The 13,047-nt window shown below is 52.9% G+C and overlaps 1 protein-coding gene across 1 annotated transcript in view; it reads left to right on the top strand.

Annotated features, from left to right (window-relative positions):
• The window catches only part of LOC137564491 (E3 ubiquitin-protein ligase RNF213-like), a 301,009-nt gene that overhangs the window by 214,419 nt on the left and 73,543 nt on the right, over positions 1-13,047 (top strand). The window contains exons 41-44 of the mRNA XM_068278409.1: positions 7-129; positions 2,510-2,620; positions 2,725-2,967; positions 9,993-10,071. Of these exons, the coding sequence (XP_068134510.1) occupies positions 7-129; positions 2,510-2,620; positions 2,725-2,967; positions 9,993-10,071 (556 nt within the window). The remainder of the gene's footprint in view (positions 1-6; positions 130-2,509; positions 2,621-2,724; positions 2,968-9,992; positions 10,072-13,047) is intronic.

The raw sequence follows: 13,047 nt of genomic DNA on the forward strand, positions 1-13,047 counted from the left end.
TTGCAGGACGGCGAGACAAATCGCATCGACCAGTTCCTGGTGTGTGGAGACGGCTATAAAGTCCTGAGAGATGGTATTGGGAGAGCTATGATTGAGTGCAAAGAAGAAAGGATTGTGACTGCTATGGAGGTATCCCGCTTATAAACATATGTCTGTGTTATTACTGTTCATTCATACATCGTCTTACATCCTGAAAGGGCACCTGAAGCGACAGGTAACATGATGAGATAAATGTGTATGTACAGTCCCAATCCTACATACAACTAGCCTGGGGTCCATTTTTCTCTCTGTAAAAACTCTTACACAGCAGAGGATCACTTCTGAGAGCAAGAAATAGAAAAGGCCAATATAGTATAATCTTGCTATAGTGAACTCTGATATAATGGGGCTTGGCCAAAGTTTTACTATAAGTATAGGGGAGTAACGCCTGGTATAGTAAACTTGGATATAACAGACCTCCTTTTATAGTAAACCTGTTTTTTGGTCCCTGTGGTATTCTGTGTCTGAGAGACACCTATGCCACCATCTTAAGGTTATAATAAGGCTCAGCTCAGTAGTAGTGCTGCAGTGCTTGCCACAAACGGTTAATGGGGAAATAAGTGGGCGGGGCCAGCTATGTGCAGGGAAAGACTGGCTGGTGACTCCTCCCAGTTTCTTCCGGACTATCTCAGATGAGTAATTTGGGGATAAGGGCCCATATGCAATTAACTGTATCTCTTAAGTTTCCTCTTAGGTGATATTTTCAAAATTGTCATTAAAATACTGTACAGTTTAAGCCACCAGCAAGAAAGAAAATACTCAAAATAATTTTGATAGTACTTTTTCAACAACTTTTTGGTACTTTTTCAGTTGCAAAGTGCTGAAAAGTTACTTTAAATAGAAAGTTAATTGCATGTGGGCCATGGAAGGAAAACAAGAGAAGGGCAGCTGTTTGTCCAATAAGATTGCATTTCCGTCTCAAGAGGAAGTGGAACTGCCGGAGGAGTTACAGAAGTGCAAAACACAAAACCTTGTGACAGTAATCTAGTTTTACTGTCATATGCATTAAAAAATGAGAGGCTGAAGAAGGCCTTTAACCACTTAAGTCTATCTAGACGGATATATCCACCCAGATAGACTGTGCTGCTGCCGCAGAGTGAGGCGCGTGCCCACGCGTGCTCCCGCTGCCTGCCGTTACCCCCCCCCCCCCCCCCCCCGATCAGTAAATGGGAATACAATTCCCATTCACCAATCCCATTCACCGATCTAAGTCCCCCGCAGAAAACACAACGCTCTCTAATCAGAGACTGCGGTATTTCTGCAAAAAAAAAGTTTCCCCATCCTCTATGTAATTCCTGGAAGCGTGATCGTACGCTTCCAGGACTTTTTTGACTGTGGCCGAATAGTAAACTGCACCCACATACATTTTTTAAATAAATAATTACATGATATTACATCTAAAATTAGCTGTTTACCTCCCAAACTAAAATCACCCAAATACATTTTTTAATTAAAAAATAAATATAAAAAATGACAATTAAAAAAACCCTACATAAATAGTTACCTAAGGGTCTGAACTTTTTAAATATACATGTCAAGAGAGCATCTTAATAAAAAATGTTTAATATTATAAGCTTGTAAATAGTGATGGACGCAAATTGAAAAAAATGCACCTTTATTTCTAAATAAAATACTGTCCATACATTGTGATAGGGACATCATTTAAATGGGCAAATGGGCAAATAAAATACTTGTCTTTTAATTACGGTAGCTTGTATTAATTTTAAACTATGATGGCCAAAACCTGAGAAATAATGATTTTTTTTCCATTTCTTTCTTAATCTTCCTGTTAAAATGGATTTAGAAAAAAATAATTCTTAGCAAAATGTACCACCCAAAGAAAGCCTAATTAGTGGCGGAAAAAACAAGACATAGATCAATTAATTGTGATAAGTAGCAATAAAGTTATTGGCGAATGAATGGGAGGTGAACGTTGCTCGGATGCATACGATTTTCGACACTGTAGGCTGAAGTGGTTAAAGTAAACGGGAGACAGACATATCACAAGGATTAACACTCACCTGGGGCTTCCTCCAGTCCCTCGTAGTCCGTTAGCTCCCTCCATTCCGGTCTGGTCCCCTCAGTAGAGCAGCAGTGGAATCAGTGATCCAGCCAGGTTGGTCCCATCTTGTGCGCACCCCCAATCCCGCTCCCAGCCATTGTCATGTCTTAGCAAACTGCCCATATGCAGAACACTCCTGGCCAGGCCATGGAAGCACAAATGGGGGGGGGGGGTGAAGAGTGTGCATAGTCCCCAACTGGTTCAGTGGCAGACTGCGAGAGAAAAGAGGGGACCAGACGGACAAAGAGGAGCTGATGGACTACACTACAGAGGGCTGGAAGAAGCCAGAGGGAAGTCTAAATCCTTTATGTGATTGTCTATGAATGTTTGTAGTTTCAGTATACTAGAGCCTAACGCCTATTAATGTTTTACTGGCAACAATTACAGAATCCATACTTGCTTTTTAAGGAATCTCAAAGCAAGGATGAGGAACTGGCCGTCCACTTTCTCCTCGCTGTTTTCCGTGAAATAACCATGTGCTACGCAACCCAGAACACGGCTCAACAGAGAACTCCGCCTGTAAGTAACGAGCATTTCATGTAGGACGTGCTTGAGGTTAAATTTGACCACCGGTTATTCATTAACCCTTACCTATACAAAATCTTCATTAATGTCCAATTTAGGAACAGGAGTCTGTGAAGACCTTCATAAAGAATGTCAACGTTTTTAAGAAAAGATCCCTGAAGCGTTTTCTGGAATCGCTACTGAAGAACGACCGTCCCATTCTCCAAGCTGTCCCTGGCATGAGAGGTTCCTACGCCACCATCTTAGGACTGGCCGTACATCTGGCTGCCGTCCTGCTTTCAACAAAGAGGCACCTTCTTGCACCTCTCAAGAATCTGGCCTTCTCTCCGGCCAACATGCAGGTGAGGCTGGATGTTTGATTTTGTTAATATTTGGGCAATCGGTGGCAGAGGTTGTTTTTACCTTTCTGGAAGATTGAATACCACCATGACAGGATTCGATTGGCCCTAATTCTGCATCAACTCGGAATAATTTGCTTCTCATTGACTAAACACTGTAGACAAATAATAGGGTGGAAGGAGTAAACTTTGCAAAAAAAAAGAGAACGCAGAGACACCGGGCGCCCGGATAGTGCAGTATGTATGATTAAAGTCCCAAGAGATTGTGCAGCGGAGACTGTGGTACTCACAAAGGTGGGTTGCAGCAAAGGGCAACCATCCAATCAACGCCTGTAGGGGATAACTGTCCCCAATCGGGTGCGGAAGATTTGCACATTGGTTGCTCTCTGAAAAAGCCTCAGAGCCCAGGGGAGTCACCCCTCGCAGAGGGGGATAGGAGGAACACCCGGCGGAGGGGCGCCCAAAATATAAGACAATTAAAATCGAGTTAGCTAACTTCATAGATGACAACACTTACAGTATTGTTCAAGAAGTTTATTAGCACAAAGCAACGCGAAAACAGGTCTGCTTTCCTTTGTTTTCACCTTATCTATGTTACACATTTAAGGTTCCAGGGGAGCCTCTGGATAATGCACCCCCCCATCCTCCTCTTCCTCGCCATTTCAGCGAAGAGACCCCTGCAAGTCTGTCAACAAGGGCTTGTCGATGGAACTCACCCACCCGCAGGTGCAGACTGCCAGCACCTGCGCACTAACCTGGAGCTCACCCACCTGCAGGCGCAGACTGCCCGCACCTGCGCACTAATACAGAGCTCACCCGCCTGCAGGCGCAGACTGCCCGCACCTGCGCACTAACCTGGAGCTCACCCACCCGCAGGTGCAGACTGCTAGCACCTGCGCACTAACCTGGAGCTCACCCACCCGCAGACTGCCAGCACCTGCGCACTAACCTGGAGCTCACCCACCCGCAGGAGCAGACTGCCCGCACCTGCGCACTAACCTGGAGCCCCCCCTCTTGCAGGAGCAGACTGCCAGCACCTGCGCACTAACCTGGAGATCACCCGCCTGCAGGAGCAGACTGCCAGCACCTGCGCACTAACCTGGAGCCCCCCCTCTTGCAGGAGCAGACTGCCAGCACCTGCGCACTAACCTGGAGCTCACCCGCCTGCAGGAGCAGACTGCCAGCACCTGCGCACTAACCTGGAGCTCACCCGCCTGCAGGCGCAGACTGCCTGCACCTGTGCACTAACCTGGAGCTTACCCGCCTGCAGGTGCAGACTGCCAGCACCTACGCACTAACCTGGATCTCACCCGCCTGCAGGCACAGACTGCCAGCACCTGCGCACTAACCTGGAGCTCACCCACCTGCAGGTGCAGACTGCCAGCACCTGTGCACTAACCTGGAGCTCACCCACCTGCAGGAGCAGACTGCCAGCACCTGCGCACTAACCTGGAGCTCACCCGCCTGCAGGTGCAGACTGCCAGCACCTGCGCACTAACCTGGAGCTCACCCACCCGCAGGTGCAGACTGCCAGCACCTACGCACTAACCTGGAGCTCACCCACCCGCAGGAGCAGACTGCCAGCTCCTGCGCACTAACCTGGAGCTCACCCGCCCGCAGGCACAGACTGCTAGCACCTGCGCACTAACCTGGAGCTCACCCACCTGCAGGTGCAGACTGCCAGCACCAGCGCACTAACCTGGAGCTCACCCACCCGCAGGAGCAGACTGCCAGCACCTGCGCACTAACCTGGAGCTCACCCACCCGCAGGAGCAGACTGCCAGCACCTGCGCACTAACCTGGAGCTCACCCACCCGCAGGTGCAGACTGCCAGCACCTGCGCACTAACCTGGAGCTCACCCACCCGCAGGTGCAGACTGCCAGCACCTGCACACTAACCTGGAGCTCACCCACTTGCAGGAGCAGACTGCCAGCACCTGCGCACTAACCTGGAGCTCACCCACCCACAGGAGCAGACTGCCAGCACCTGCGCACTAACCTGGAGCTCACCCACCTGCAGGTGCAGACTGCCAGCACCAGCGCACTAACCTGGAGCTCACCCACCCGCAGGAGCAGACTGCCAGCACCTGCGCACTAACCTGGAGCTCACCCACCCGCAGGAGCAGACTGCCAGCACCTGCGCACTAACCTGGAGCTCACCCGCCCGCAGGTGCAGACTGCCAGCACCTGCGCACTAACCTGGAGCTCACCCACCCGCAGGAGCAGACTGCCAGCACCTGCGCACTAACCTGGAGCTCACCCGCCCGCAGGTGCAGACTGCCAGCACCTGCGCACTAACCTGGAGCTCACCCACCCGCAGGTGCAGACTGCCAGCACCTGCACACTAACCTGGAGCTCACCCACCCGCAGGAGCAGACTGCCAGCACCTGCGCACTAACCTGGAGCTCACCCACCCGCAGGTGCAGACTGCCAGCACCTGCGCACTAACCTGGAGCTCACCCACCCGCAGGTGCAGACTGCCAGCACCTGCACACTAACCTGGAGCTCACCCACTTGCAGGAGCAGACTGCCAGCACCTGCGCACTAACCTGGAGCTCACCCACCCACAGGAGCAGACTGCCAGCACCTGCGCACTAACCTGGAGCTCACCCACCTGCAGGTGCAGACTGCCAGCACCAGCGCACTAACCTGGAGCTCACCCACCCGCAGGAGCAGACTGCCAGCACCTGCGCACTAACCTGGAGCTCACCCACCCGCAGGAGCAGACTGCCAGCACCTGCGCACTAACCTGGAGCTCACCCACCCGCAGGAGCAGACTGCCAGCACCTGCGCACTAACCTGGAGCTCACCCACCCACAGGAGCAGACTGCCAGCACCTGCGCACTAACCTGGAGCTCACCCGCCCGCAGGTGCAGACTGCCAGCACCTGCGCACTAACCTGGAGCTCACCCACCCACAGGAGCAGACTGCCAACACCTGCGCACTAACCTGGAGCTCACCCGCCCGCAGGAGCAGACTGCCAGCACCTGCGCACTAACCTGGAGCTCACCCACCCACAGGAGCAGACTGCCCGCACCTGCGCACTAACCTGGAGCTCACCCACCCACAGGAGCAGACTGCCAGCACCTGCGCACTAACCTGGAGCTCACCCACCCACAGGAGCAGACTGCCCGCACCTGCGCACTAACCTGGAGCTCACCCACCCACAGGAGCAGACTGCCAGCACCTGCGCACTAACCTGGAGCTCACCCACCCACAGGAGCAGACTGCCAGCACCTGCGCACTAACCTGGAGCTCACCCACCCGCAGGTGCAGACTGCCAGCACCTGCACACTAACCTGGAGCTCACCCACTTGCAGGAGCAGACTGCCAGCACCTGCGCACTAACCTGGAGCTCACCCACCCACAGGAGCAGACTGCCAGCACCTGCGCACTAACCTGGAGCTCACCCACCTGCAGGTGCAGACTGCCAGCACCAGCGCACTAACCTGGAGCTCACCCACCCGCAGGAGCAGACTGCCAGCACCTGCGCACTAACCTGGAGCTCACCCACCCGCAGGAGCAGACTGCCAGCACCTGCGCACTAACCTGGAGCTCACCCACCCGCAGGAGCAGACTGCCAGCACCTGCGCACTAACCTGGAGCTCACCCACCCACAGGAGCAGACTGCCAGCACCTGCGCACTAACCTGGAGCTCACCCGCCCGCAGGTGCAGACTGCCAGCACCTGCGCACTAACCTGGAGCTCACCCACCCACAGGAGCAGACTGCCAACACCTGCGCACTAACCTGGAGCTCACCCGCCCGCAGGTGCAGACTGCCAGCACCTGCGCACTAACCTGGAGCTCACCCACCCACAGGAGCAGACTGCCAACACCTGCGCACTAACCTGGAGCTCACCCACCCGCAGGTGCAGACTGCCAGCACCTGCACACTAACCTGGAGCTCACCCACTTGCAGGAGCAGACTGCCAGCACCTGCGCACTAACCTGGAGCTCACCCACCCACAGGAGCAGACTGCCAGCACCTGCGCACTAACCTGGAGCTCACCCACCTGCAGGTGCAGACTGCCAGCACCAGCGCACTAACCTGGAGCTCACCCACCCGCAGGAGCAGACTGCCAGCACCTGCGCACTAACCTGGAGCTCACCCACCCGCAGGAGCAGACTGCCAGCACCTGCGCACTAACCTGGAGCTCACCCACCCGCAGGAGCAGACTGCCAGCACCTGCGCACTAACCTGGAGCTCACCCACCCACAGGAGCAGACTGCCAGCACCTGCGCACTAACCTGGAGCTCACCCGCCCGCAGGTGCAGACTGCCAGCACCTGCGCACTAACCTGGAGCTCACCCACCCACAGGAGCAGACTGCCAACACCTGCGCACTAACCTGGAGCTCACCCGCCCGCAGGAGCAGACTGCCAGCACCTGCGCACTAACCTGGAGCTCACCCACCCGCAGGAGCAGACTGCCAGCACCTGCGCACTAACCTGGAGCTCACCCACCCACAGGAGCAGACTGCCCGCACCTGCGCACTAACCTGGAGCTCACCCGCCCGCAGGTGCAGACTGCCAGCACCTGCGCACTAACCTGGAGCTCACCCACCCACAGGAGCAGACTGCCAACACCTGCGCACTAACCTGGAGCTCACCCACCCGCAGGTGCAGACTGCCAGCACCTGCACACTAACCTGGAGCTCACCCACTTGCAGGAGCAGACTGCCAGCACCTGCGCACTAACCTGGAGCTCACCCACCCACAGGAGCAGACTGCCAGCACCTGCGCACTAACCTGGAGCTCACCCACCTGCAGGTGCAGACTGCCAGCACCAGCGCACTAACCTGGAGCTCACCCACCCGCAGGAGCAGACTGCCAGCACCTGCGCACTAACCTGGAGCTCACCCACCCGCAGGAGCAGACTGCCAGCACCTGCGCACTAACCTGGAGCTCACCCACCCGCAGGAGCAGACTGCCAGCACCTGCGCACTAACCTGGAGCTCACCCACCCACAGGAGCAGACTGCCAGCACCTGCGCACTAACCTGGAGCTCACCCGCCCGCAGGTGCAGACTGCCAGCACCTGCGCACTAACCTGGAGCTCACCCACCCACAGGAGCAGACTGCCAGCACCTGCGCACTAACCTGGAGCTCACCCACCCACAGGAGCAGACTGCCAGCACCTGCGCACTAACCTGGAGCTCACCCACCCACAGGAGCAGACTGCCAGCACCTGCGCACTAACCTGGAGCTCACCCACCCACAGGAGCAGACTGCCAGCACCTGCGCACTAACCTGGAGCTCACCCACCCACAGGAGCAGACTGCCAGCACCTGCGCACTAACCTGGAGCTCACCCACCCACAGGAGCAGACTGCCAGCACCTGCGCACTAACCTGGAGCTCACCCACCCACAGGAGCAGACTGCCAGCACCTGCGCACTAACCTGGAGCTCACCCACCCACAGGAGCAGACTGCCAGCACCTGCGCACTAACCTGGAGCTCACCCACCCGCAGGTGCAGACTGCCAGCACCTGCACACTAACCTGGAGCTCACCCACTTGCAGGAGCAGACTGCCAGCACCTGCGCACTAACCTGGAGCTCACCCACCCACAGGAGCAGACTGCCAGCACCTGCGCACTAACCTGGAGCTCACCCACCTGCAGGTGCAGACTGCCAGCACCAGCGCACTAACCTGGAGCTCACCCACCCGCAGGAGCAGACTGCCAGCACCTGCGCACTAACCTGGAGCTCACCCACCCGCAGGAGCAGACTGCCAGCACCTGCGCACTAACCTGGAGCTCACCCACCCGCAGGAGCAGACTGCCAGCACCTGCGCACTAACCTGGAGCTCACCCACCCACAGGAGCAGACTGCCAGCACCTGCGCACTAACCTGGAGCTCACCCGCCCGCAGGTGCAGACTGCCAGCACCTGCGCACTAACCTGGAGCTCACCCACCCACAGGAGCAGACTGCCAACACCTGCGCACTAACCTGGAGCTCACCCGCCCGCAGGAGCAGACTGCCAGCACCTGCGCACTAACCTGGAGCTCACCCACCCGCAGGAGCAGACTGCCAGCACCTGCGCACTAACCTGGAGCTCACCCACCCACAGGAGCAGACTGCCCGCACCTGCGCACTAACCTGGAGCTCACCCGCCCGCAGGTGCAGACTGCCAGCACCTGCGCACTAACCTGGAGCTCACCCACCCACAGGAGCAGACTGCCAACACCTGCGCACTAACCTGGAGCTCACCCACCCGCAGGTGCAGACTGCCAGCACCTGCACACTAACCTGGAGCTCACCCACTTGCAGGAGCAGACTGCCAGCACCTGCGCACTAACCTGGAGCTCACCCACCCACAGGAGCAGACTGCCAGCACCTGCGCACTAACCTGGAGCTCACCCACCTGCAGGTGCAGACTGCCAGCACCAGCGCACTAACCTGGAGCTCACCCACCCGCAGGAGCAGACTGCCAGCACCTGCGCACTAACCTGGAGCTCACCCACCCGCAGGAGCAGACTGCCAGCACCTGCGCACTAACCTGGAGCTCACCCACCCGCAGGAGCAGACTGCCAGCACCTGCGCACTAACCTGGAGCTCACCCACCCACAGGAGCAGACTGCCAGCACCTGCGCACTAACCTGGAGCTCACCCGCCCGCAGGTGCAGACTGCCAGCACCTGCGCACTAACCTGGAGCTCACCCACCCACAGGAGCAGACTGCCAACACCTGCGCACTAACCTGGAGCTCACCCACCCGCAGGTGCAGACTGCCCGCACCTGCGCACTAACCTGGAGCTCACCCACCCACAGGAGCAGACTGCCAACACCTGCGCACTAACAGTGGGGCTGAATGAGCTCAGCAGTCTTCGCCAAACCCGAATGGCAATTTTTTTCTGCGGTGCCTATTCTAGTATGGGGGGGGGGGGGGCATGGGGATCAGGGAGTCCCCTAGTGCCCCTCCGAGGCTTCCCTCCAAACAGGTAAGTATCTTACTGATTGCCTTTTTCTCTTACAGATTTTCTTTATTATTACTGTACAATAATCTGCAGGTGTATTTTGTATTTGCAGAATTCCTATTTGCCCACCATGCCTGAGGACATGCTTGCCTACGCCAGGACAGCCGTGACAGAGAAGGGGCTGTGGTATCGTAAGTACACTCCTAACATTGCTGCATTATACTATATAGCGTCTGGCATCAGAAGTAACAGTTATTGATAGAGATGGATTGAGATGTAACAGGGCCTCGCGCAAGGTAGTAGATTCAGCACCCACTAGTGGTCCTTTTGGTAAGCTGAAGTGGACAGAGGCCAGAGAAGGTGGCAGGTAGGCCCCTTGACACTCACTAGGCCCCAGGCACCTGCTTAGGTTTCCTAGTGGATGATCCTGCTCTGGTTATTAAGCTTAGTGTATTTGTATGATTAGTCATCTGTCATCTCCAACTCCTTATCTGACAAAGGTGAAGCTAAACACTGCTGACATGTTTGGGATCTGATAGGTCTTTAATCATAGGCTGCAGGTCGCTGCGACATTGAATCAGCTTATGTAACAAGCTCCGCCCATATCTGACCTCCCACACACAGGTATGGAGGTTTGACAGACCAAAGATATGGCAATGAAATATGATACAGTACAAATCTATACACAGTGGGATGCGAAAGTTTGGGCAACGTTGTATATCGTAATGATTTTCCTGTATAAATTGTTGGCTGTTACGATAATAATCACAGTGATATAGAAGACACACACAGTGATATTTGAGAAGTGAAATGAAGTTTATTGGATTTACAGAAAGTGTGCAATAATTGTTTAAACAAAATTAGGCAGGTGCATAAATTTGGGCACTGATTTCATTTTATTGATTCCAAAACCTTTAGAGCTAATTATTGGAACTCAAATTGGCTTGGTAACCTCAGTTACCCCTGACCTACATACACAGGTGAATCCAATTATGAGAAAGAGTATTTAAGGTGGTCAATTGTAAGATTCCCACCTCTTTTAATTTTCTCTGAAGAGCAGCAACATGGGGGTCTCAAAATAACTCTCCAATGACCTGAAGACAAAGATTGATCACCACCATGGTTTAGGGGAAGGATACAGAAAGCTGCCTCAGAAATTTCAGCTGTCTGTCTCCACAGTTAGGAACATATTGAGGAAATGGAAGACCACAGGCTCAGTTCAAGTTAAGGCTCGAAGTGGCAGACCAAGAAAAATATCGGATATACAGAAGCGACGAATGGTGAGAACAGTTACAGTCAACCCACAGACCTACAACATCATCTTGCCGCAGATGGAGTCACTGTGCATCGTTCAACCATTCGGTGCACTTTACACAAGGAGATGCTGTACGCGAGAGTGATGCAGAGGAAGCCTTTTCTCCGCCCACAGCACAAACAGAGCCGCTTGAGGTATGCTAAAGCACATTTGGACAAGCCAGCTTCATTTTGGAATAAGGTGCTGTGGACTGATGAAACTAAAATTGAGTTATTTGGGCATAACAAGGGGCGTTATGCATGGAGGAAAAACAACACAGCATTCCAAGAAAAACACCTGCTACCTACAGTAAAATATGGTGGTGGTTCCATCATGCTGTGGGGCTGTGTAGCCAGTGCAGGGACTGGGAATCTTGTCAAGGTTGAGGGACGCATGGATTCCACTCAGTATCAGCAGATTCTGGAGACCAATGTCCTGGAATCAGTGACAAAGCTGAAGCTGCGTCGGGGCTGGATCTTTCAACAAGACAACGACCCTAAACACTGCTCAAAATCCACTAAGGCATTCATGCAGAGGAACAAGTACAACGTTCTGGAATGGCCATCTCAGTCCCCAGACCTGAATATAATTGAAAATCTGTGGTGTGAGTTAAAGAGAGCTGTCCATGCTCAGAAGCCATCAGACCTGAATGAACTAGAGATGTTTTGTAAAGAGGAATGGTCCAAAATACCTTCAACCAAAATCCAGACTCTCATTGGAACCTACAGGAAGCGTTTAGAGGCTATAATTTCTGCAAAAGGAGGATCTACTAAATATTGATTGTATTTCTTTTTTGTGGTGCCCAAATTTATGCACTTGCCTAATTTTGTTTAAACAATTATTGCACACTTTCTGTAAATCCAATAAACTTAATTTCACGTCTCAAATATCACTGTGTGTATCTCCAATATGATATATTTAACTGACATTTTTTATCGTAACAAGCAATGATTTATACAGGAAAATCGTGACGATTAACAAGGTTGCCCAAACTTTCACATCCCACTGTATAACTTAGGAAAAAAAGGAATTGAATACAAAGGAATTAAATAAAAAAAATTAAAGGGGTACTATGGCGAAAAATTTTATAATTGAAAATATGTGCAAACAAACAAATAAGAAGTATGTTTTTTCCAGAGTAAAATGAGCCATGCATTACTTTTCTCCTATGTTGCTGTCACTTACAGTAGGTAGTAGAAATCTGACAGAATCGACAGGTTTTGGACTAGTCCATCTCTTCGTGGGGGGATTTTCAGGAATTTATTTATTTTCAAAAGCACTTAGTGAATGGCAGTTGCTCTGTCCAAATACCAGAAAACTGTGTAGCGAGCAGGGAAGCTGGCCAGCATCATTGTTTAAATCCTTTTTAGGGAATATCTGTATAAAGAATAAAAGCCATGCTGAGAATCCCCTATGAAGAGATGGACTAGTCCAAAACCTGTCGCTTCTGTCAGATTTCTACCACCTACTGTAAGTGACAGCAACATAGGAGAAAAGTCATTTATGGCTCATTTTACTCTGGGAGAAATGTACTTCTTATTTGTCTGTTTGCACATACTTTAAATTTTAAACGTTTTCGCCATAGTGCCCTTTTAAATAAGGGCCACATTTTCTCCTCAGTTTTCAGTAAGTTTTTCAGTATGAAGTAATATTTGCAGATCCCCACAATAACTTGCCTTATAAGCCACCAGCATTCTTCTGGAACGCAGCATGTGTAGTTTCGTGGCTGCTGTACACATTCCCCTGAGCTGCAGACACTTGTAGCAAGTTTTTAAGTGTATCACCCCCTCTTCTGTTAGTTTATCACCCCCTCTGCTGTTAGTTTATCACCCCCTCTGCTGACTGCTGTTAGTTTATCACCCCCACTGCTGTT

Source organism: Hyperolius riggenbachi, chromosome 3, assembly GCF_040937935.1.
Source record: "Hyperolius riggenbachi isolate aHypRig1 chromosome 3, aHypRig1.pri, whole genome shotgun sequence".
In the NCBI taxonomy this organism is placed as follows: Eukaryota; Metazoa; Chordata; class Amphibia; order Anura; family Hyperoliidae; genus Hyperolius; species Hyperolius riggenbachi.